We start from the raw sequence: 23,375 nt of genomic DNA, 5'->3' as shown, positions 1-23,375 counted from the left end.
ATAAAATGCTAGGGGGCGAACTGGCAAAGGGAGGAACGGGTGACGGGGCAAAACAACTTCCACACTTGTTACACATGACAGAGATACTGCCAACACCTTTCTTTTAGACAGTACCTGACCATTTTCCACTTTCCACCACTGGTCCCTTGCCAACACCATTAACAACACTTCTGTTATTGACACCTTCACTCTCAGGCCCTTTGACTCTACAGAGTACTGTACTGTAAATATAACTATGTCATACTTTGTACCCAAAACATTTTAATTCTTTATACTGAAATGTGATATGCTACTTAAAAATTATTTAGTGAACCTATGATGAATACTGTACTCTCTTGGATATATCTAAAAAAAACCTTACTACTTAATAAGAATTGTACTGTACAACATAATGTATCCAGCACCCACATTAGCTATGGCTTGCACCACCAAGTTAGCCATGAAGATACCAAAGGCGAGGAAGGACATGGTGGTCACAGCTTTGTCAATTCTTGGTAGCTGCTTGGACACCTCAGACATCATATGACCCATCTCATACATCCATCCGCTACCTCCCTGTTGGTGTTGCTTCTGGAGCATGCCTACTGCACTATTTCTAAAATCTGAAAAGTTCATTAATTAAAAAAAAAAAGAGTACAACACTTGAATCAAGATCTAACAGAAAAAAATAGTGTTTGATTCAAAAATTAAATTAGAAACAACAGGGATACATGTCCAATATTTTACACCACCAGAAAAGCTTTAGGGTTCTTTCCAATCCTCAAAGTACTCTAAGAAATATAATACTCAGTCAGAATATATAATCAGCTGTGTATTAGCTACTCATGCTCGAACAAATTTTGTTCTGTTACCACCTGACCTTAACAGACTTGGATACAGTATTTAGTTTGCAGAATGGAAAAATAAAATAAAAGACAAATAACAATGACAGTACAGTATGAAATTGCAAAAGAAGCAATCATATATCTATGTTCAAAACTTGTGATATAGAAAATGTGTTCATGTAATGAGCTTATACTAGTGGCCAGACAGATAAAAACACAAACTGATGAATTACAGTACAGGTATATGAAAATATAATGACTACACCCCTCACTTTACAAGTATGCTTCCCCCCCCCATATTAAGTAATTATTAGATGTTTTAATTGCCTGTATGTTGGCCTGGCAAGTTATTGCTAGGCATTAACATACCTAGGTATAAAGCTAGATGTCGCATTCTGGATTGAACAAAAATATATATATTTCTTTAAAGATAATACTGTGCCATCAAGGACTTTATAAGTGCAGTTAATAAGGTCTCAGCAATTCTTTTTTTTCAGTAAGAAGTTCTTAACCTCATCATGTGATTGAAATGGATTTAAAACCTGAAAATCCTAGTCACCTGAATCAAATCTTAGCTACCAGAATCAAATCCTAGTCACCTGAATCAAATCCTAGTCACCTGAATCAAATCCTCATCACCTGAATCAAATCCTAGTCACCTGAATCAAATCCTCATCACCTGAATCAAATCCTAGTCACCTGAATCAAATCCTAGTCACCTGAATCAAATCTTAGTCACCTGAATCAAGGAGCAGTTTCTTCTGCAGTGGGTCACCCAGGAGGTTTGCAAGTTCTACAGCTTCAGCAAAAGTCAGACCAGTCTCTGCATTTGGTTTGAGGTTTTGCTGACCGAGTTGTGTCACTGGGGCTATTGGACCAAGTAGTGAAGGGTTGACAGAGGAGGTCTGTCCAATGTTAACGTAATCCTGGTACTTCACGTAATTAGAGAAGTCTGGGGAGTTATAGTCTACCAGTGGAGCCTCTGTTATAGAAATATAACATGCTATCTATATTTTTTTATGATATTGTAGGCATAAACTCCTCTACCCATGTGCCAATGTTTTACTGGCAATTAAGTGCTCAACATGATGTACCAAAATCATTAAAGGCTAAAACACACTGGTGAACTAGTGCAATAAACATACAGTAATAAGATGAAGGGAATATAGTTAGAAAAAAATGGTCCTCCTTTACACAAATAATTACATCATTAAATGAATACTGTACTCTATATATATCCAAAAAAGTTTTACTATGCAAAATCATTAGTGAAAATGATTACTGTACCCTAGCTATTAAGACTAATTAAAGAATATGATCCTTGGTTAATCAACTGATGAGGTGTAGAGGAATGTAGAAGAAGCTGAGGCACTACAGGTTGTGAGACTGGCAAAATCTAATACAATACACAGTGAGGTTCATATCAATAATCACATAATTTAAGTACAATACTGGTAAGTGATGTATCAACTTTGTGTTAATTCCCCAGTATTCCACCCTTTCAGCTCAATAACCACCTGACGACATGCAACTACACCTTGGCAACAACAGCATATGGCGTCCCTTCACTTCCCTACTTATGTCTTTTGAGGTCTTCCCATGACACCTACTGCTACCCACATGTCCAGTACTGACCTATTTTCTACACCAATAAAAATATATTTGAGTAAAAGAGGGAAAATTAATTCTATCTTGCAAGACACTCCCTTCCAATTCTCTTTCTCAACCTGTTTTTCTATTCATGTTTCTCTCTTAATTCCCCAACTGATTATTCATTTCCTCTTCATTCTTATGCTACTTTACTTTATACTTTCTCCCCCATTCTTTCTTTCCTCTTCTCTCTTGTTAATTCCCTCCCTTCTTCCTTCTCCTATCCTCCTCATACCCATCCCAATATATCGATTAAAATTTTCTTGTTGCTTCTCCTCTTCCTCCTTACTCCAATTCATTCTTCTTTTTCCTCTTCCTCCTCCCCCTTTTATATTTCATTCTTCCATCTCCTGTTTTTCTCCAATATTCCTCACTTCCCCAGGTACATTTCCCTCCTCTCTCTTTTACCTGGGTGTTGGCTGTTGGGGGTGAGGTAAGCTGTGGAGAAAGGGTTGTCCCCAGGTGCCGCAATCCCCACCTGGCCAACTGGTAGTCGCCGTCTGTACCAGTAAGAGGCCAAGGTTAGGACTGATACACACACCCAAATACTCATGGGCATACTAAAAACTCAAAATGCCCTTAAAACACACATACTACACACCATATAATACTACTAATAATAAAGATGACTTCACTCCTGGGGACAGTAACTCATGCAAATCGATAATAATATTTAAAGGGTTAAGAAATCTTTAAGTCATCATAATCATGTGGTTAAGATATCTTACTGGTTTAATTCATAGCACTGTACAGTATTCAAGGGGTCAAGTCATTGTACTGAAAAGGTAAAGACATCTAACTCACTGGGCTAATTCATTGGACTAAGCAGTTGACAAATATCTCTCTCTCTTTCTATGGAGTAAGGTTGGGATATATCGCTACTTTATATAAAGATTTTTTTATATCGCGGCTACCAAAATTATCAAAATTTTCCTATATATAGCGATAATTTTTTTTATTTCGCAAGGAACACTAAATTTTTTTTTTTTTTTTTTGCAAAATTACCTGTTACCCATAAATAATGTATGAAAAGAATAAGTAAAAAGAATGTTTCGCAGTGAGGATTAATAACGGTTTACACAAGCGCTCTGTTTACATCGTGTGATCAGTTGAATCGTGCGGTTTCTGTCAATTACTCCTTGATTTTCACTCTTTTCTCCAATTTTGTTGTGTTAGCGATGAATACGGAAAGACAAGGTAAGAAGAATGTTTCCAAGAAACGTTCTGGTGATCAAATTGCCGGTTGTGAACGTAAAAGAGGTTTACAAGAACGCATCTATGCGTCGTAGCCCGCGCCATCCTAGCGACTGACCGGGCTGCTATTGTGTGCTTTTTTGGGTGGAGCTACCACCTGTCGAGTCAAGATAATGGCCTCTATCTCTACTGGGGGTCCTACTGGTGCTGGTGGGGGTGGGACAGACACACCTAAGCGGCCAAATAAGGAAAAGGTGAAGCGGGACTATCAAAAGGGAGTTAAGTTTGCCAAGTACTCGACGCAGGATAAGCAGCGTGTGATTAAATTACTTGAGGATGGCCTAAAAACTAGTTTCTGGAAAGCACAATCAGGTCAATAAAGGCAGAATTTGTATCAATTGGAGGTTATAAATGGGAAAATCAGAGGGTGATGTAGAGTGGCCAGTCAATATTGTTATTTTTCCCATTAGTTTATGTATTTGCGTTTGGCGAATTTGAATTTGGCGCAATTTTTCCAGTCTATATTACTCGCGAAATACAAGATCTTACTGTATACAGTAGTATTTCCCTGCTAACCTGGCCCGTAAGCCACGTCCCTCTTTTTTTAAAATAGCTGATTGGTTCATAGAAAATATTCGTGTAGCTGTCTATTTATTCAAACTAAATGTGTTCACAATTGGTAAGCAGACTTGTTATTCTGTAAAATAATGTTAAATACAGTATCTGGAATATCAAAATGCAAATAATTTCAAGGCATTAACACTTCAGAGAGATGTTAAAATATCTTAAATATTTATCATAAATGTCAAAGTCGAAGATGAAATGCTTTTGAATGAAGTCTTTTCATTATTTCCTTGTTTTGTACCAAACATATAGCAAACAGAAACATATGATCTCGATCTTCAAGAGTGAGGTGCTTCCCTGCCTGGCCCCCGAGATATGTCAGGGACTGTCAACTGATTGAAAATGTCCAAAGGAGGGCCACCAGACTAGTGCCTGAAATTGCCTAGCTTATACCTGTACTACAGACAGGCAAGGGGGTACCTAAAGGTGTAAAAACATCTCAAAGGACACTACCCAGTTGAGTGCCCTTACCTGGAGCTGGCGGATTCTCGCCCCAAAAGGGGTACGTCCCTCGTAACGATCTTCAAGAGTGAAGTGCTTCCCCATCTGGAGTAGTGTCACCCCGTCTGGTCCCCGAGATATGCTAGGGACTGTCAGTTGGTTGAAAATGTTCAAAGGAGGGCCACCAGACTGGTGCCTGCGGTGCCTGCACTTCAGCAACTCAGCTACCCTGAGAGATTGGAGCGCCTGAACTTGCCTAGCTTATACTACAGACGGGCAAGGGGTGACCTGGTTGAGGTGTATAAGCATCTCAGGGGGGCACTACTCAGTCGAGTGTCCTTACTTGGAGCTGGCGGACGCTCGCCCCACAAGGGATCACACAGCTCAAGATTGAAGAAGCCTTAAGTCCAGAAAACTGTGAGGGCAAACTTTTTCAGAGTGAGGGTTGTAAACTCTTGGAACAATCTACCAGAAAGTGTTGTGATGGCACTGAGTGTGAGCTCTTTCAAGACAAGACTTGACCAGCACTGGAGCGGGTTCAGGTACATTCAGGAGCCGGTGCATGCCCAGTACTTGCCAACAGTGCGTGACAGAGATGTGACCGATTGCCCGGGCGGCTAGCGAGCCGATCTTTTGGTGAAGAGAATAAAAGAAAAGGAAAAGTAATCAGAGACGTGACCGATCGCCCAAGCAGCTAACGAGCCGATCAGTGGAGAAGAGTATAAAAGTAAAAGTCACAGCTCAAGGCTGAAGAAGCCTCAAGCCCAGAAAACATCTCTGTAGTGTGAATGTCTTGAAATCATTTGCATTTTGATAGTTCAGATATTTAACATTATTTTAGAGAATAACAAGTCTGCTTACCAATTGTGAACACATTTAGTTTGAATAAATAGACAGCTACACGAGCAATTTCTATGAACCAATAAAGTACAGCTCCTCCCCAACTTACAACCTGCCTCAGTCGTACCAAAATTTTGTCAAATTACGTGTTTTTGAGTCCCAACATCAGTGATTGCGCTGTGTACTGACAAAATTTTCCTTTGTAATTCACTTTAAAATGGCTGGCAAGCTTAAAAGTGAGAGTTTTATGGTGTTGAGAAGAAAAAGAGACACCCATTTTAGATTTTCTTTGTATTATTTAAGCATTTTTTACTTACGACCTGGATTTGGGTCCCTAACCCCGTCGTAAGTCAGGGAGGAGCTGTTTTTGTAGCTATGGACGAGGGCGTGGCTTACGGGCCAGGTTAGCGTGGAAATAGTTAAGTGTGTAAAACCCTGATATTTTTTTTTCAAAAGCTTATTCAACCAATTTTGTGTTTTGAATGTACAATACTGTAATGGAGGGGATTTAGAGGTAGAAAGTATAGATAGAATATTTAGTTGTAGGATGTAAAGAGAGGAAGTTTGGTAGCGTGGCCGGTTAGTTATTTATCTGTATTGTATATACGTTCTTAGGGGAAATCTTCTAACCCACCAATTCTAAGTACAGCTATTTATTATTCACTCAATGACAAAGACACATTAATAGAACATTATATCGAAGTTACGAGAACATTATATTTACGTTACTAAACATCGACTCTCGGACACAAACATGAAATGAATACACTTCCCACCATAAGTAACTCACCCTATGGATAGCTCTGACAAAGACTCACGTGTGACCTGAGGGAGGTCTAGCATGTGCTGCTGGACTATGTCTCCTATGGGAGACCCTGCTAGCTGGAGACGTATAGTGCTGGGGAGGGAAGTCTCCCTCCCCATCTCGACTAGTGACGAGCGTGACTCAGTCTTCCGTCGATAGTGTAGTGAAAGTCGTCTGAATATGAATGCCGTGGAAGGGGCTGCAGGGCCTTTATATTGGAGGAGAGCCGGCAGATGACCTCTCACAATTAACATTAAACTGGTTAGATGTGGACAGCTGTGTTTGCCCAGGTGTGTAGCCATTTAGCAGGTCGGTAATGCTTCTTAACTATTACCACCCGGGTGTGTCTTGGCAAGGGTGTGGTTTCCTTAACACGGTCATATCGCATGGTTAACTTAAGTACTTAGTGGCCTTGCCCTCCTGGGACAGGTCTTGGTGTCACTGTAGGGTGTGTCAACTTATGGGTATACACCTGCTCATTTACTTACTGTTATATGTGTTGTATTTCTCTGGGCTGTAAGCTTTGGTCTGATAAACAATCATTACAATACTAACCTAAACTACCTGAAAATCATGGCAATATTTGAACTAAAATACAATAACCGATTCTCACCTGACCATCTGAACAGAAGTTTGGGAACCTCTTGGTCGTTTCAAGTATGGCTGTTGATGGCGGTGCAAAGCTTTTAGACCTATTCTTGTTGATCTACCAGGTGGATGAATGACTCCAATTCTTTTAGGTCCTACTCCAGGTCTGGATGCAGGCTGAACCCTTCCATTCCCTGCAGGAGGCATCACGATGCCAACATGATCCACTGGCTTCCCCCGTATCCTTTTAGGCTGTTGTGCCACTACAGGGTGTGTCCTACGCCCCCCACCATTTCGATAGTGAGTGGGGTGTGTACGATGACTATCCATAAGAAGAGGGTGTTGTAAATGTCCACTCTTAATTTTTTTGCCTGGATTGTAACTTCCAGGTCTGGGTGTGGAGCCTACACCTCTAATAGGCCCTTCATTATGATGGTAGTAACTCAATTCCTTTGTAGGGCTGCCAGGAGGACTATACTTGTGTGTGACTTCAGTGTGAGTTGTGGTGTATGGGTGGTGGGTGTTGAGGACGTCCAGCCAAGCATGGTTAATGGCAGCAGATCCTGTCTCCTCCATGGTGTTGTAGGCATCAGTCCTGCCAACAAATATTATCTATTAAAATTCCAAACAAGATCTATAAAGTTAGAAAACAACAGCAGATATCAGATTTAGTACTGCTGTATAATATAAATAGTATCGACATCCAAAATACAGTGCAGATACTGTACCTATGAGCAAAGTGGTGCTTTCAGATTTTTTTTTAGATTGCCCCCGAGGGGGCTAGTTTACTGGGCACCCCCTTACACCCTGTGCAAGGTGAAGCTCAGAAGCGTTTACAGCGCCCATCTGGGAAGCATGCAGAGTTCATACCTGCCTTTATGACTTATGCATTAAGGGTGTAAAAGCCTGAAGGGTCATGGGTTTTTTCAGCAAGTTACATAAAGTGACAGAATGATGAGTGTGTGGGGGACAAAATTCCCGGTATAATTTATCTGTTTAGGGCAAAGCGTGGCAGGTCCCTAATAATGTTAAGTGCCAGGCCATAGGCATTGACAATATTGAGGGACATACCTCTTAGTGTGATTGTGATAGCGTGTACGTCGGTAGTGTCCACTTCAAAGGGGACGTCGAGAGGCTGGTAGAGGACGTCCTTCTTGGCATAGATATGTAGTTCACTAGCATGTCCGCATGGTGGTCAATTGATGTGGAGAAGTGGAGTGGACGGGCCCCAGGTGCCGGCATGCCGGTGGGGGACAGGGAGCCGGGGGTGGTGTCCTTGGGTCCATGAGCAGGCGCGGCTTGCGGTGGGTGGACAGGGGCAGCAGGGCACACCAGGGCAGGCTTGATAGGTGCCACGCCAGCAGTGATGCCAGGCGGCGGTGGAGTAGGCCGTAAGCAAGAAGGGCACACAGGGGGGGATACAAGCTTGTCAAGCCAAAAGAGAGGGGTGACTGGGTACTTTTACTTTTTTACTTTTATCCTCTTCACCACTGGTCGGCTCGTTAGCCGCTTGGACGATCGGTCACGTCTCTGAGCAGCTGGAGGCAGGGGTAGTCTGTGTAGGTTGGAGATGGCGGTACAGAGTGTATCAAAAAGTCTTTCAATACGGTTGGTAAATTTGTGGAAGAGGGATATGATCTGTGTCGAGTCACCGGTGGGAGCACAAGGCCTGACAGCGTCAGAGTAGAGACGGGAATGAGGCCCAGTAGTACTGTAGTTGAGTTAGGTAACGGCCGGACTGCTGTGTTGCAGCCAGGTGAAGCCGGGCAGGGGCAGGTGTTGTTGAAGAAGGCATTGCCAGAGGAGGAGACGCAAGGAATGCGGCCCGGTAGGCTGGGGGGGTTGACGCAGCCTTCGGGGGGACTTTTCTCCTGGGACAGGCAGATTTTGGGGGCATACCCTATGATACATTAAAAAAATAAAAAAATAAAAAAATGGGGGAAGCTGATGACCTGAGCTTACCCTAATGATTGTGGGACAGTTTTGGTCTAATAAGAGTTTGGTTAGTTCATGTCACTCAAAAACTAACTGGTTTCATGTTCTTTGTGTTACTGTACAGTTCTTTTTTAACAAGGCTGTCTTACACTGATCCCTTGAAAAGGGAAACACTAAAAATACTGCACTAGTAACTATATATCATGCGGCGGTAAAATATAGAACATCAAGTGTACATGGCTTCAAAATGCCCATGATATTGGTCAGATTTAAAAAATAAAATAAAAAAAAAATCTGGGGGCTTAATGCCCCCCCCCCCCCCCCTTTCGGCTGGATAGGTTTACTATGCTTACCATGTTCCCCTGCCCACAACTTCTTGAACCACCTGGATCTGCTTCTGTTCTCCCTGTTCTTGCAGTTCTTTCTGAATCTTCACCTGCAGTTACACATTTTCAACTTTCTGCTCTTCTCGTGATTGTATCTGTTCATGCAACCTTGTTTGTTGCGCCTTCTGTTCTTGTCGTTGTGATTACAGCTGTTCTTGCAAATTTCTCTCCTGCTCCCTCTGTTCTTCTCATTGTTCTTGCAGTAGTTGTTTATGTTCTTCATTGTGTGTGTAAGAATTGCATCAGATCAGCCATGGATATCTCCCCTTGCCTGGCCTGGCTTCTGGTCTGGACAGTGTCACCTTCCATCATGACTAATACTGTATCTCACTGCTAGTCAAGCCCATTCCTGACACCAGTGTTACAAACCCCTTTTGCCACTTACCAGCTTCCCTCGCTGGTTGCCAGGTCGAATATACAAAAGCAGATGTATCACAAGTGTCGTCAAAATAACACTAGCTGTCCCGCCAGTCTCCGGTAATTTCCCGACGATTGGTTACAGTGTACAGATAAAACAACAGTCGGGTAGATTTCCACCAGGTCACAAAAACACACTTGTGAACTGTTGTCCTCTTTAATAATAACTAAATCTTCACAAAACTGTTCAAAGGGTATGTCCTTACAACTGGTCTTCTCACTTCAAATATAAACAGTCCGAACACTATCGGTATTCTTTTATCCTCTTCACCACTGATCGGCTCGCTAGCAGCTTGGGCAATCGGTCACGTCTCTGTTACGCACTGTTGGCAAGTACTGGGCATGCATCGGCTCTTGAATGTACCTGAACCTGCTCCAGTGTTGGTGAAGTCTTGTCTTGAAAGAGCTCACACTCGGTGACGACACAACACTTTCTGGTAGATTGTTCCAAGAGTTCACAACTCTCGCTCCGAAAAAGTTTGCCCTCACAGTTTTCTGGACTTGCGGTTTCTTCAATCTTGAGCTGTGGCCCTTGTGGGGCGAGCTTCCGCCAGCTCCAAGTAAGGACACTCGACTGAGTAGTGCCCTTTGAGATGCTTATACTGTACACCTCAATTAGGTCACCCCTTGCCTGTCTGTAGTATAAGCTAGGCAAGTTCAGGCACTCCAATCTCTCAGGGTAGCTGAGGTGCTGAAGTTTGGTGGACCTCCTTTGAACATTTTCAACCAACTGACAGTCCCTAACATATCTCGGGGACCAGACGGGGTGACAGTATTCCAGATGGGGAAGAACTTCACTCTTGAAGATCGTTACGAGGGCCGAACCATCTAGATATCTGAACGGCCTTCTTATCAGACCCAATAATTTATTTGCCAGATTTACCTTCTTCTCGCAATGGCCCGAGAACTTCAACTCATTGTCAACATACACACCTAGGTCCTTCTCACATTCAGTCTCAAATAGTGCAGTTTCTTCATCCCTTTGGGACATATGATACGCCTCCTTACCGTTGGTATGCCCCAGGTGCATCCTCTTACACTTCGTGACATTGCATCTCAGCAGCCATTTCTTCGAACATTCTCGGAACCCACAGAGGTCCTTCTGCAGCTCTTCACAGTCCGCTTAGTTCTTGATTTCCCGAAATAACTTGGCGTCATCGGCAAACATTTGTATGGAGGAGTGTACAACGTCAGGCATGTCATTTATGAAACAAGCAAACAACAGCGGGCCCAATACACTGCCCTGTGGTACCCCGCTTGTGACAGGTACGGATTATGATTTCATGCCATTAATCACCATACACTGCTTGCGGTCATGTAAAAAGTCTTCTATCCACGCTGGGCATTTCCCAAATTCCGTACCCTTCCAGTTTGATTTTCAGATTTTCGTGGGGTACACTGTCGAGAGCCCTGGCAGAATCTAGGTAAATATTGTCGATATTACCACCCCGTCGTTTCACTTTATAACGCTCACAACAATTTTACAATACTTGAACAACAATTATCTTTAGCCGAATTGATTAAGTACACTGGCAATGAAAGTGCATGATGATTTTCTATTTCAGTACAGCGTGTGTCGCCTCTGGCGGTTGCCAAAGAACCGCAGTTGCCCCCTTTTCCATCTGCTCATGGGACGATCATCTTCCTCTTCAAGCAATTTACCTGTTCGCATTATTATTCCCTGACTTGCTAGATATGAAAAATATTAAGCGATAAAATTAATCAGATAACTCTAGTTTTAACAACTGCTCCCGCTAATAAAGAGCAACCAAAGATCCACCACTGCCTTGTGTGAGCGAAGCAAAACAAACACAATTGCAAACCAATATAAGTTTGCTGGAGCATGAGCTTTGTTTATCCACTATCGCTACATTATAACAATGAAAACAATAGTAGTATTACCGAAGCAGCAAAAAAAAAATGTGCCTCTGGCAGTGGGGACGACGCAGAAAGATAAAATTAGTATAGAAATATTAAAAGAAAAAGATGATAGTGGTTCAGGTACAATGACAACACAAGAAAAATATAAATACCTGTTTCCCTACACACAACGCTTCCGTGACGCCTGCTGGACCACCACTCCACGACCCCCTGACGGAGACACGATGATCCTCCCCATACTGGCCAGATATTTTGTAAATAATATTGATTATGTGTTAAAGGAATATCCTTCCTTCTTTAGGCTTCAGTAAGCCCCTTTATAATATTTATACTGTATATACCTGTCACACTTGCCAGATGCTTCTGGTGTCATTGTACAGGGGTACCTAGTGACAGCACTAGGATCCCGCTTCCTCTATCAAGGAATAAACAATTGAAATTGAAATACCTGTTGCGTTAATGGGGTAAGCGAGGAAGACCTAGGAGGAGAATGGATAGGAAGAGGATGACTTGCTTATCAGACTGTCACATCATTCAATGACGCAGCGCCCTTCGAGCTTCCCGATTTTAAAATGGATGAAATTTGTTTAGTTTTATGTCCCGCCACAAACATGAAAGGAGAATACAGTGTTGAAATTGACCATCTGTACAAGTGCGCCCAAGCACATTGTACAAATGGGCGCACTTGAACAGATGGTCAATTTTAACACTGTATTTTCCTTTCATATTTGTGGCGGGACATAAAACTAAACACAAACGACTACGTATACACAGGACACGAAGCACGGGACTTCACACACTAAACTTGGCCATTTCTTCAACACGTGAAAAGTGGGTCACTGTGATCCTTTCAAAAATAGAACAAGCCTTTATAAAACAATAAGCAGACTTAAATTATAACAAAACTACATATATTAGAAGAAAGAGAAAAATGTAAAATGGTAAGTGGCTGGCGTGTACACTAGGTTCGTGTCAGCCGTGTTCAGGTGCCTAGCTATCAGGAGCAGAACGTCTCACAGTATTAAGTTATGCCGTTACATGGGACGCGCTGCCCACCTGCTGATGCTACATAACGGAGTGTGTTGTCGACCCGCCATTATCACTTGGGAGCCTTTAATAGTAGCTGCAGGACTTGTGAGGGTGGATCTGTGCCTGTGACAGGTAATTTATATTCGTAATAGAAAATCTGTAAGACCCGTGACAGCGAATCTATACGATTTGATACTGTAGTAAATCTGTAAAACCTTCGATTGCAAGTACTGCAGCACTGTCTATGATAGCACAAGTACTGCAGCACTGTCTATGATAGCTGTCCCTGGGTCACTTACGACAGTGAATGTGAACCTACAATATAATGCCAAAATTGTGGTAATTATGGTTGCAACTACAATACATGCAAAGGTATCAACTCCAGAGAATGCATAAAGTGAAATCTGTAGGCCAATAACAGCAACTAGGAGAGACTGCGAATGTCTTCTGTCAGACAAGGTTACGCCAAGTTGGTGGCAAGTGGTTAGTTATGTGATATCACGTCGGTGAGCTATAGGTTCTAAAACATTCACGGATTGGATGAAGGTTAGGTTAGGATAAAAATAAGACGAGAAAGAAAAGAAAACGAGAGAAGACGACCTACACCTACATGTTGATGCTCGAGTGGTTGTATGTCGACGTTACTTTCCACTTAAGACAAATTACATTCAAAATGCCTGGGCGTAGTCAAGTAGTCACGTAGGAGTGATACCCTCCTTATTCTTGTTCCTGCGTGTACAATAATGGCAAGACATTTCTATACACATTATACACGAATGCAATACAAAACACTCAACAATCATCCCCCAAACATAAAAATATACGTACGTTACACAGCACATTCAAATTATATACACTACACAAAAATATACCTTATGTAAACATGAAAACACTATTAACCTAATCTTCAAAGGTGTGTTTATAATCATCTTGGAGCGACACACCTCTTGAAATTCGTACAAATTTTCTCAGGCACACATTATTACTTCATAATGACTCTTGAATTATTCAACTTGAGGCCACAAGTGGTCTTTATCCTGAGTAGAAATGTCAGAAGTGGCTCGCTTACTCACTTGGGGCTGGACGACAAAATTCCGCCTTGCATAATCATATTTACCAATGAGAATGAACAGGTGGGATTTTGTCACCCCCTGTGGGATGATGTACCAGCTTGTGAATGTTTACGTCTCCGATAGGCTCATCTTGCCGTAAATTAAATTTGCTTCCCCACGACCTACCTCATCATTCGATCACAACCAGACCCGAATTAGCATGTCTGACACCAAGAAAAGCCATGCAAGTGGAACAAGTTAAGGTTGAGGATTTTCCTCCGCCGTTCACCCCACTTGAAAAGCTAAACCTCCTCGTCCAGAAGAGGGAGGAGGGTTATGGGGGCAATATCACCGCTTCAGGAATCGAGGAGGAAACCAAGTACCGTCGCACAGCAAAGAAAATCTCATACAACGTTAGAACCGTCAATATGAACACCCAGAACCGTCAATATGAACACACAGAACCAACAAGATCAAGACCAGAACACCCAGGATAAGAACACTAAGACCATCAAGAGTATGGACATCCATCACTAGTAGGAGTGCGAAACAACAAGAAGCTTACAATTAACAAGACCACAACCGTAATAACCACCCCTGTTGACGGCCAGTATAGTAAATGAAGACCAACCTCAATCATGAACGTTAGGCGTGGTTTGGTTATTCCAACTTTTAATTGCGTGTGTAAATATGATTCATATGTTTGTATCACAGCTTTGTATCGAGTGCAAATATATCGGTGTATATCAGTGACTTTGAACCTATATTAAAGCCAGACCCATGAGACTGACGGGGAGAATACACACAACACGTAAGCTACTCGGGAAACAGTACTGTTTGGTGCACGTTACAGTTTATAATAACTTTCTCGGCCGCGCCACTCACACACTTCCCGGAGGTCTTATATTTTTATGAGCCCAACATACAACTCTAAAAACTATAAATACATTCTGTAGATTCACACCATTTATTATAATTTCGTACATGTTTGTTTGTGGTTCAGTACAGTATGAGGGCCTGAGCTGCCACCATTTTATAAGGGCCTGTGTGTCAGTAACAATTCCTTTTACTCCCATACTTATTACCATTGGTAGCGTGATGAGAGGAGGCTCGTGGGTAAGTGTAATGATAGTATCAAGTAATAGGGAAGAAATAACGGTAAATACTGTAGGTAAATAATAAACACAATATACAAATAAAAAATTTATTTAAACATTAATATGGAATTAGGAGAAAGGATATATATGTACCAACAGACGAAATCTAGTACTAGGCCCTCAGGCTCAACATACTCACACCATTACTAGGTGGACATACTCAATAACACTCACAATCCTACTGGGTGGATATACTTAATAACACATAACTCTTATAGTCACTTAGCACCATAAAGACCAGGGCAACTGCCACTACAACACTCAGTCGACAGGAGTGATAGCTCAAGCAACAGCCATGGGGTCCAGCCACCATGGGGTACTTTCCGACGAACTCTGAAGATCCCAGTGGATTAATCCCACCACACAAATAGCCCTACTGAGTTAGACACTCATCCACCAATGATGGGGGCTGGTAGTGGTGTGTGGCTTGGTGATCCGGGGTCACCTCGCAGGCCGAGCGTTAGGGCCAGACGAGCCAGCTATGGGGGCTGACGGTCGGGTCTCACGAAGGTAACTGATCCTACTGGACCTCGGACATCTCCCCAGACATAGTGGATACAACATCCACGCTACAGACACGGCCTAGGCTGCGTTAGGGACCTGTATGGATGAAGGGGCGAGCACTCACTAACGGTACAAAGGCCCGCGACACCCACTCAAAATAGGCCAGGGAGTCCACCTACTTCTATTTCGATGAATTAATTTACTGTACACTCTGACGTTGAAACTGAGACTATAAACTCAGTTTCATTCCCTACTATTATCCTCACTAACAATACTCTGACTCAGCTATCAAAAGCAAAATTAAATTGATTACAAAGGGTTGGATGGCAACAGGTCCCAACATACAGCGTCTGCTACGAAATCCGCGGATTATATTCAAAGTTCCCTTAAGACAAAGACGGGGAAACAGAGAAAACGGGGGACGTTTCCACCGGGGGACTCGGAAGGTTTTGTGGACGTTTGAGCGTAATATGAATCCTTAATGTTTTCAGGTTAGCCGTTATCACGGTCATGACAACAGCAGTCCCCATATGTAGTTGTAATTATCGAAGAAACGGAAAAATGGTCGGTGGTAAGGTGATTATCGCACAGCGTGGTGATTAACATACGGTAGTAATTATCATGTGGTGGTAATTCTACCGTACGCCAGTTAAGATTCGTGCATAGGAGTAATAATCACCGAGGTCCCTTCCTGGTTACCGCGCGCCGTGATCCAGTTGCACGTGTACGATGACTACCGGAAATAATAGGCCCTGGGCGGTGCCTTCGCACTAGTGGAACCACAACAAGTTGACTGCCTATGTAGTTAGTAAACCTTCCCCCAATCCCCCTTTAACCCCATCAAACATACTGGCAACTCCTCCCAACAGAAGCCACCCTGGCTCTACAATATTATAACCTAACCTACATTAGAAAGCCAAAACGAAAATCGTATTATTTAAAATTAACCTTGCTGGACAGAACCCAACCTAAATTAAAATACAATCCAAAAGACTAGCTCTCCCCTCCAGACCCATGTTTTCCATTTCGAGTTCCTAGTCGGCCCCTACTCGACCCAGCTGTAAAATGGGACTCTAACTTTACAGTTTGGGGTAATAAAGGAAAATAGAGTGCAGTCGTGTCCATTTTCTTTCCTTGTTAACTTCTCCAGTATGCAGTTTCCACACTGATCCTGATGCATTGTCAAGCCTATGGGAACAATTTCAAATTTCAACCAAGTCTTTACCAAAATTAACTGAACCTACACCTTTCTCAATTTAAATCAACTCAACGTGGGCTAACTCAGTACTTAACTTAAACATTAGTTTATCCAAAATCAATTAAAACAAACACTAGCCTCAATTGATCTAAACAAATAAAACTAAATCTAGCTCAGCGGATATCAATGGAATCTGTCGCTAATCCCCAAAGGCAGACCTTCTGGGGTTCAGATTCTCTAGTTGTTATTGACAATAAATAACATCTTAACTGAATATGTTGTGCTTAACTAGCATCCGCTAAAGCACTTTTTGCGTGGAGTTTCTCCTAGCTGGTGTTAAGTGAACGAATTTAGTTTCAAAAAAATTTTGATAATAATTCGGACGTTATTTGGCGATTGTAGATCATTATCACTACCCACAAAGGCGGCTGTGATAACATTCACTTTTCTTAAAACAGCCCGAAATAAAATAATTACAGTAAAAAACATTATCTTCCTGCCTTAGCTCTTCTGCGATCCAATTATTACGACAGGGAAAATTAAATGCCCAAGGCACCACTTCCACTTTTCATGTAAATGGGGGAGGGTTATTTTTTTATTTTTTTAAATATTGTAGTGTAGAGGATTTCTTAAATTTTGACAAACACTGTACCCTCATGTTACTAGGATATAGAAATAAAGGAGGAAGGATCGGCACAAATGAAAGGCGGGGCTGGAGTTGGTGATGAGGAATGTAAACAAAGGAAGAAGGGAGTATGGAAGCGAAAAAGAAACTATTCTTTATATTCAAATCTCATGAAGTTTAAAATAATTATTAAAAAAATTACAAAATGGACTAATGTTCTATATGTACTGTAAGTATTCTACAACTTCGTTAAATGCATAGTAGCCTCCGGCGTCCTACCTGTGTGTCCATAGTGTGTGTAGAGCGGCCTCCAGTGTGCCCTGCTTAGCTTCATCGTTTTCTGCAAAGTATTGCGTGTAGTCCAGCCTATGTGTGGACGCCCCACCGTAGTCTCCGAGCCTAGCATCCTTATCAGAGGTCCCCAACATACGTAAATCCATTTCTTTACCTGGCAAGCCTCCGGTTACCCCTGGAGAGGACCAAGATGGGTTGGGTGAGGGGCTGTTTGGATAACGGGAGAGGAGGTCAGTAGTAGGGTTGTGGTAGGCGTTGATGGGCACGGAGCCGGCCAGGAAGGTGTTTTTTGCATGAACTTGTTGGCTAGGAGGCTGGTAAGGCTGCCCCTGTCGGCCCTTAGCCAGATGATGGTTAGGGCGGGGATCTTTGGGAGGCATGAGGTGCCCCTGAATACCATAATCGGTGAACTCGATAATCGGGAAGGACGATGGGAGGGCAGGCATCCTAACAGTCCCCATCAGCGGCTCTGCCACAGCCGTCACCATGCCGTCATCGCCGCTATGACCTGACCCACCAACGCTGCTACAGCGGGCCGCCAACACCAGCACCATGATAATTACCACCATTCTTCCCAAACCCATGACAGTCAGTCTCCCTAATAGATTAAATTAAAATTAATCGACCATAAGTATCGAATGTGAGACCATATAAATATTATTTTTCTTAGGTGTACAAGACTGTACCTAATGTTAGCCTCAATTATCTGCACTTCAAATAATGGTCAACTTCCACAGTTTAACGACTTATTTCAAACAGTAAACAAACCAGGCTCGCTGTACTTTTGTAAATACCAACGTTGAGATTCTGTTATTTTTTATAACAATACACTGTGTAACTTTTCATGAAATATTTCCTTTTACCCATAGCAAACAAGCATTTCGTTGTCACATAATATATGCACACTCAACTGGTTTTACTAACTACTGCACTTGACTCGTTCATCAAGGGTTGTTATTTTGTCGAGTTTCACGCCCTTGCCATGAAGTCAAATCGTTATTTATGTTTTTGTATTATTCATCTGAAGGACGAATAGTTTACTTGTTAAAATATGTATAACAAAACAAGCAGCTCCTTAAATTTCGAAAAATCGGCGTTTTTGGGATATGAACAGTATACCAAGTTTATACAGTTGCGTCAGCTTATCAGTAATGTCACTGTGCTCCTTGAACAAGACATGGTCTACGCATATTAGTAGCACTGTACTTATTGCTCAAGTTACGTAGTAGTCCAGATGTCTCGCCAAGATGAACTGGACTGAGATCGTAATACACCTCCACACATCACAACGGTCGGAGCCATACTGCCAACTTTTGTACCTGCCGTCTCGGGCCTCTCGGCCCAACCAGTGTTGCCAGTTTACTCGGCCAAATTTCCTCGAGTCACCCTCAAAATTCCCTTTCGTCACGGAATTTTTCTTATTGCCAGTAAGAGACTCAGGGTGGGGTTGCTGGATTTTTGGCTGACTGTACATGTATTTGCATTTCTAGAGTACTAAATTAGTATTATCAATATGACAGCATCTGCATGTTAACATGATGTGAATACCTTCGCGGCTGAAAATAAATACATAATTTACTGAAACTATTTATTGGGATGAATGTTCAATGCAAAAGTAGTTATTATTATTATTATTTTGTTTTAATTTTTAGATTTATCAATCTGTATCTCGTACAGTTTCTTGAACAGCTCTAAACTTTTTTCACAGAACTCCAACTCTTAGTACTTGGGATATATAAATGTTATTTTAGTATTCAGTACGCTTTTGCTGAGTTTCATCCTTCTAGTCTATTTTTTTTTACTGGATTAGCCCACCAGAGCACAGGTCAATGACCCACATCAGGGCCTGAGGGCAAATATATAATACTCATAATAATAATGATAATAATAATAATAATAATAATAATAATAATAATAATAATAATAATAATAATAATAATAATAATAATAGTAATAATAATAATAATAATAATAATAATAATAATAATAATAATAATAATAATAATAATATATAACATTTAAAAAAATAATAAAAAATAATATTAATAAAGTCCCATAAATAAATACAAAAAATTAAATAAAAAATCAATAGTGAGAAACGATAGTAAGAGAAGCAATTGAGACCTGAAATTGTGTGTAAATGAGGCAGAAAGTCTGATCAGCAACCTGGGACTCTGTCACAATGTTTTTCCCCTTTTCACCATTGATCGGCTCGTTAGCCGCTTGGGCGATCGGTCAAGTCTCTGTTACGCACTGTTGGCAAGTACTGGGTATGCACCGGCTCCTGAATGTACCTGAACCTGCTCCAGTGTTGGTTAAGTCTGGTCTTGAAAGAGCTCACACTCGGTGCCGTCACAACACTTTCTGGTAGATTGTTCCAAGAGTTCACAACTCTCACTCCGAAAAACTGCCCTCACAGTTTTCTGGACTTGCGACTTCTTTAATCTTGAGCTGTGACCCCTTGTGGGTCAAGCGTCTGCCAGCTCCAAGTAAGCACACTCGACTGAGTAGTGCCCCCTGAGATGCTTATACACCTCAATTAGTTGAAGCTTTCAACATCACTCACATGGGATCTTGAATGTTTTATCTCTAATCAGACATATCTAATTTAACATAACATACACACATTCAGTTGAAATTTCAAATTTCATAACACGAGATGAGATAGTAAGGAATATTAGTCTCGGCACTACTCAAGCGGAAAACGGAGTACTTGGGCGTACTGAAGCGGTGAGAACACGAACGTCTCCACTTGGGGACTCAATTAAGATGTTATAGCTTCCTGTTTTATGGGGTATTGAGCGCAATATGAATCGTCTGATTTAACGTTAACTAACATGTATGGCAGTGGTCAGTAGAGGGTAGTTCATCATGTCTCTGTTTCACATTGTTGGCAAGTACAGTACTCATCAATGAGAACTGATAAAAAAAGAAAAACAGAAGACAACTCAAACTAGCTTGAGGTTAAGACCAGGAGACTATGACCAGCACAGGCAGTTGCAGTTGTTCTAATTTATCTGAGTACCTGAGGTGCCGTAGTGCAGGCACCAGTCTGGTGGCCGTCCTTTGTAAATTTTCAATCAACTGAGTCTCTAGCATATTTCGGGGACTAGACGGGGCCGATTGTTTGTTGCTAGGAGCCAGGGAGTGCCAGACCCAAAGTGGTCTAGGGGGGTGGGGGGGGGGGCACAGTTAGGCCATCAGGTGTTCATTTCAGGCTGTGCAGATTATGTGGAACATATAATTGTACTGGGCAAGTGACTTTTGAAATTTACATACCCAGATTTTTTGGAGGAAAAGTTAATTAAACATCTTAAAACATGTGTTGTCATAACTCCTTTTACCTCTTTTCACACCTGCAGGGTGTGTGTGTGTGGGGGGAGACAGTACCTCTGTCGGTAGCAGCAACACTATCATGTGAGGTTATGACAACCGTCACTCACCTCACACCTGTAGGTGTGTGTTGGTAGGGGTGGAGGCAGTACCTTCCCAAACTAACCCCCCCCCCCACCTATAATCTGGTGTCAATGGTAGTAACACTTCTCATGTGAGGTCACAACTCCTGTCATCTCATGTTTACAGCTTGGTGGTTCCTTTGGAATGTTGACAACTTGACACTGACTGACTAAAGGCGGGTTGGCGGCTTAATGTGGAGAAAAATTACCTGCACCTGACATAGGTCACTAATCCTGGTATTATACTAATGAAAAACGACCCATTGAGGGACCTCCCTGGTTAAACATGTGCAGTGAAGTGGAGTCAAGCAGCACCTACAAGTTCCTGTCTTGGTATATTCCTCTCAAAGTATTTGCTTGTCCGCAGGGCAAAAGTTGGGAACATGAACATGAAAATACACTTGCCCTGCTGGCTGCTGGACTGTTTTAATCTGCACAGCCTGGTTCATTTGGTATTCACAAACCAATATTTTCAACCAAAAGTTTATTTGTGCTTTATATATTGCACGTTCAGCACATTTTTTTATGAAATTATAGACAAGCATGCAGAATAACAGAATAAAAAAAATATACTTACCATATAACTCGTCTGGTAATGTTTTCCTCCATGTGCAATTCCATAACAATAATATGCAATAATGGTCAGGGAATCATTTCCCTCCTTGTTATCACCCCCTGGGCCACGAGATGTAGAAGCTCTGCTCTCTCTGCTTGATAAAGGCTTACTGAGGAAGCTGCTCTCAAGCCCACTCTGACCTAAAACAAAGCACGGGAACACTATACACATTTAAGTGCCTCAGCAGGAAATGAACGTGTCTGTTGATGTTGGTCCCAGTCACCTAAGGCAACATCAATGGAATTTGACTACAGTTTAAGAGTTAAGATAATAAATTTTTAACGAGCACGCAATTTGACATCTTTTTTCCAGCCATTGCTTTTCTTCTGAATTTCATCTAAATCCACAGAAAAAAACACATCTATTAACCGCTTTCACACCATGATTCATATTGCAGTGTGCGAATCACTCAAGCTCTCGGTGACACCAATTACTTCTACATCTCAAATTATTTATGAGTAAAATATTATGGAATACAGGTGTAATGGAAATCGGAAGGTCAGTGCCTAGCTACCAGATAAGAGATAATCTAATATACAGTACTGTACTAGGCTTCCTAAAACAGCTTGTGCATTAACAGAACCAGCCTGGTGGATAGGATCAAACCAGAAAATCAAATACTACAGTACAGGACTGTACCTTTATACATGGTATTATTTTGATGAAACTTGGCAGGCTCGTTGAGTGTTTGGCAAGTGACCAGTCAAAATTTTAGTGAAGGTAGACAGAAGTTCAGTGATACAACTGAAGGTGAAAATTCTGTTAAACAATTCAAGTGACACTGAATAATGAATGACAGGAGTTTGTATTGTAATGAACAGTTTGTATAACAATACAGTACCGGTAGAATTGTTTTAGCTCCGATGGGATGCGATTGTATTAAAATACAATGTCTCAGGCTCAATTTATTAAACAGACGAGTCACTTGTATACATTTTGATACAGTCCAACTTTTTTCAATAAAACATAAGAACATATTATACCAACATTCTATCTATTGTACTCAATATTTATATCTAACGATATGTTACACTTCTCTTAGGTAGTTATTAGCTGATAGCTTGGTGCTACATATTGATGCTTAATAATGTTATTAGATTCAACTGTCAACAGACACTCAAGCTAAAGTTCAAATTATTATTTTCTTTAACATAAAAGTTTACCAACACAAGTGCCAATCAAATGTAAGCAAGTACAGTAACTTACAACTAACTACCCAATAACTCACCCTGCTTGATATTCTGTACTGTGCTGTACAGTATATGCATAAGAGGTATATTAAGCATTATGGCTTAGCAGTACTTAAGCAACATTACCAAGGACACAAATAGTGAGATTATCCTTGTAATGAATTTCAAATTAGAAGTTATTTAATTTGTGTCATTATCTAAGCAGTGGTACTTCAAGTCATTAAAAGAAGAGGTCCTATTTTGTCATAATGCAATGTGAGTGTAAAAGTACAGTACTCCTTTAATGTTACCCCTAGGTATTGCACTGAAACATATGCACTAAAAAAGAACCATTATTGCACTTTAAAATAATTGTAATTTACAAAAGAAGTACACTTAATTTATATTAAACATTTAAAAGTACCCTATTGCCAACTAAATAATTTTCTTTAAGTTCTATCAAATATTGCACAATATAATATAAATTTGGCTAAAACTTCTGAGGAAATATTGCACTGAACATATTGAAAACATGTTCACAACTCATAAAAATATTTTATGCCAACACACTTCACAAACCCACTTGAGGGGTTATTTGTTTAAGAATAATTATTGTATGGTATTACATAAAACAATCAGCCATTGGAAGATCTAAATTTATCTAACCCTTCCTTTCAGAAGAGCTCATGGA

General features: G+C 41.2%; 1 protein-coding gene across 1 annotated transcript in view; it reads right to left on the bottom strand.

Moving 5' to 3' along the window:
• LOC121860428 overlaps positions 1 to 19,294 on the bottom strand; it is a 33,929-nt gene extending 14,635 nt beyond the window's left edge. The window contains exons 1-5 of the mRNA XM_042357586.1: positions 17,430 to 19,294; positions 6,992 to 7,561; positions 2,883 to 2,974; positions 1,564 to 1,806; positions 409 to 602 (exon numbers count right to left, since the gene is read on the bottom strand). Coding sequence (XP_042213520.1) covers positions 409 to 602; positions 1,564 to 1,806; positions 2,883 to 2,974; positions 6,992 to 7,561; positions 17,430 to 18,028 — 1,698 coding nt within the window. The 5' untranslated portion in view covers positions 18,029 to 19,294. The remainder of the gene's footprint in view (positions 1 to 408; positions 603 to 1,563; positions 1,807 to 2,882; positions 2,975 to 6,991; positions 7,562 to 17,429) is intronic.
• Between the last annotated feature and the right edge of the window lie 4,081 nt (positions 19,295 to 23,375).

Source organism: Homarus americanus, unplaced genomic scaffold (assembly GCF_018991925.1).
Source record: "Homarus americanus isolate GMGI-L3 unplaced genomic scaffold, GMGI_Hamer_2.0 scaffold28051, whole genome shotgun sequence".
In the NCBI taxonomy this organism is placed as follows: domain Eukaryota; kingdom Metazoa; phylum Arthropoda; class Malacostraca; order Decapoda; family Nephropidae; genus Homarus; species Homarus americanus.
Note: the sequence above shows the minus strand (reverse complement) of the source record. Positions and strands in the feature narration are given on the sequence as shown.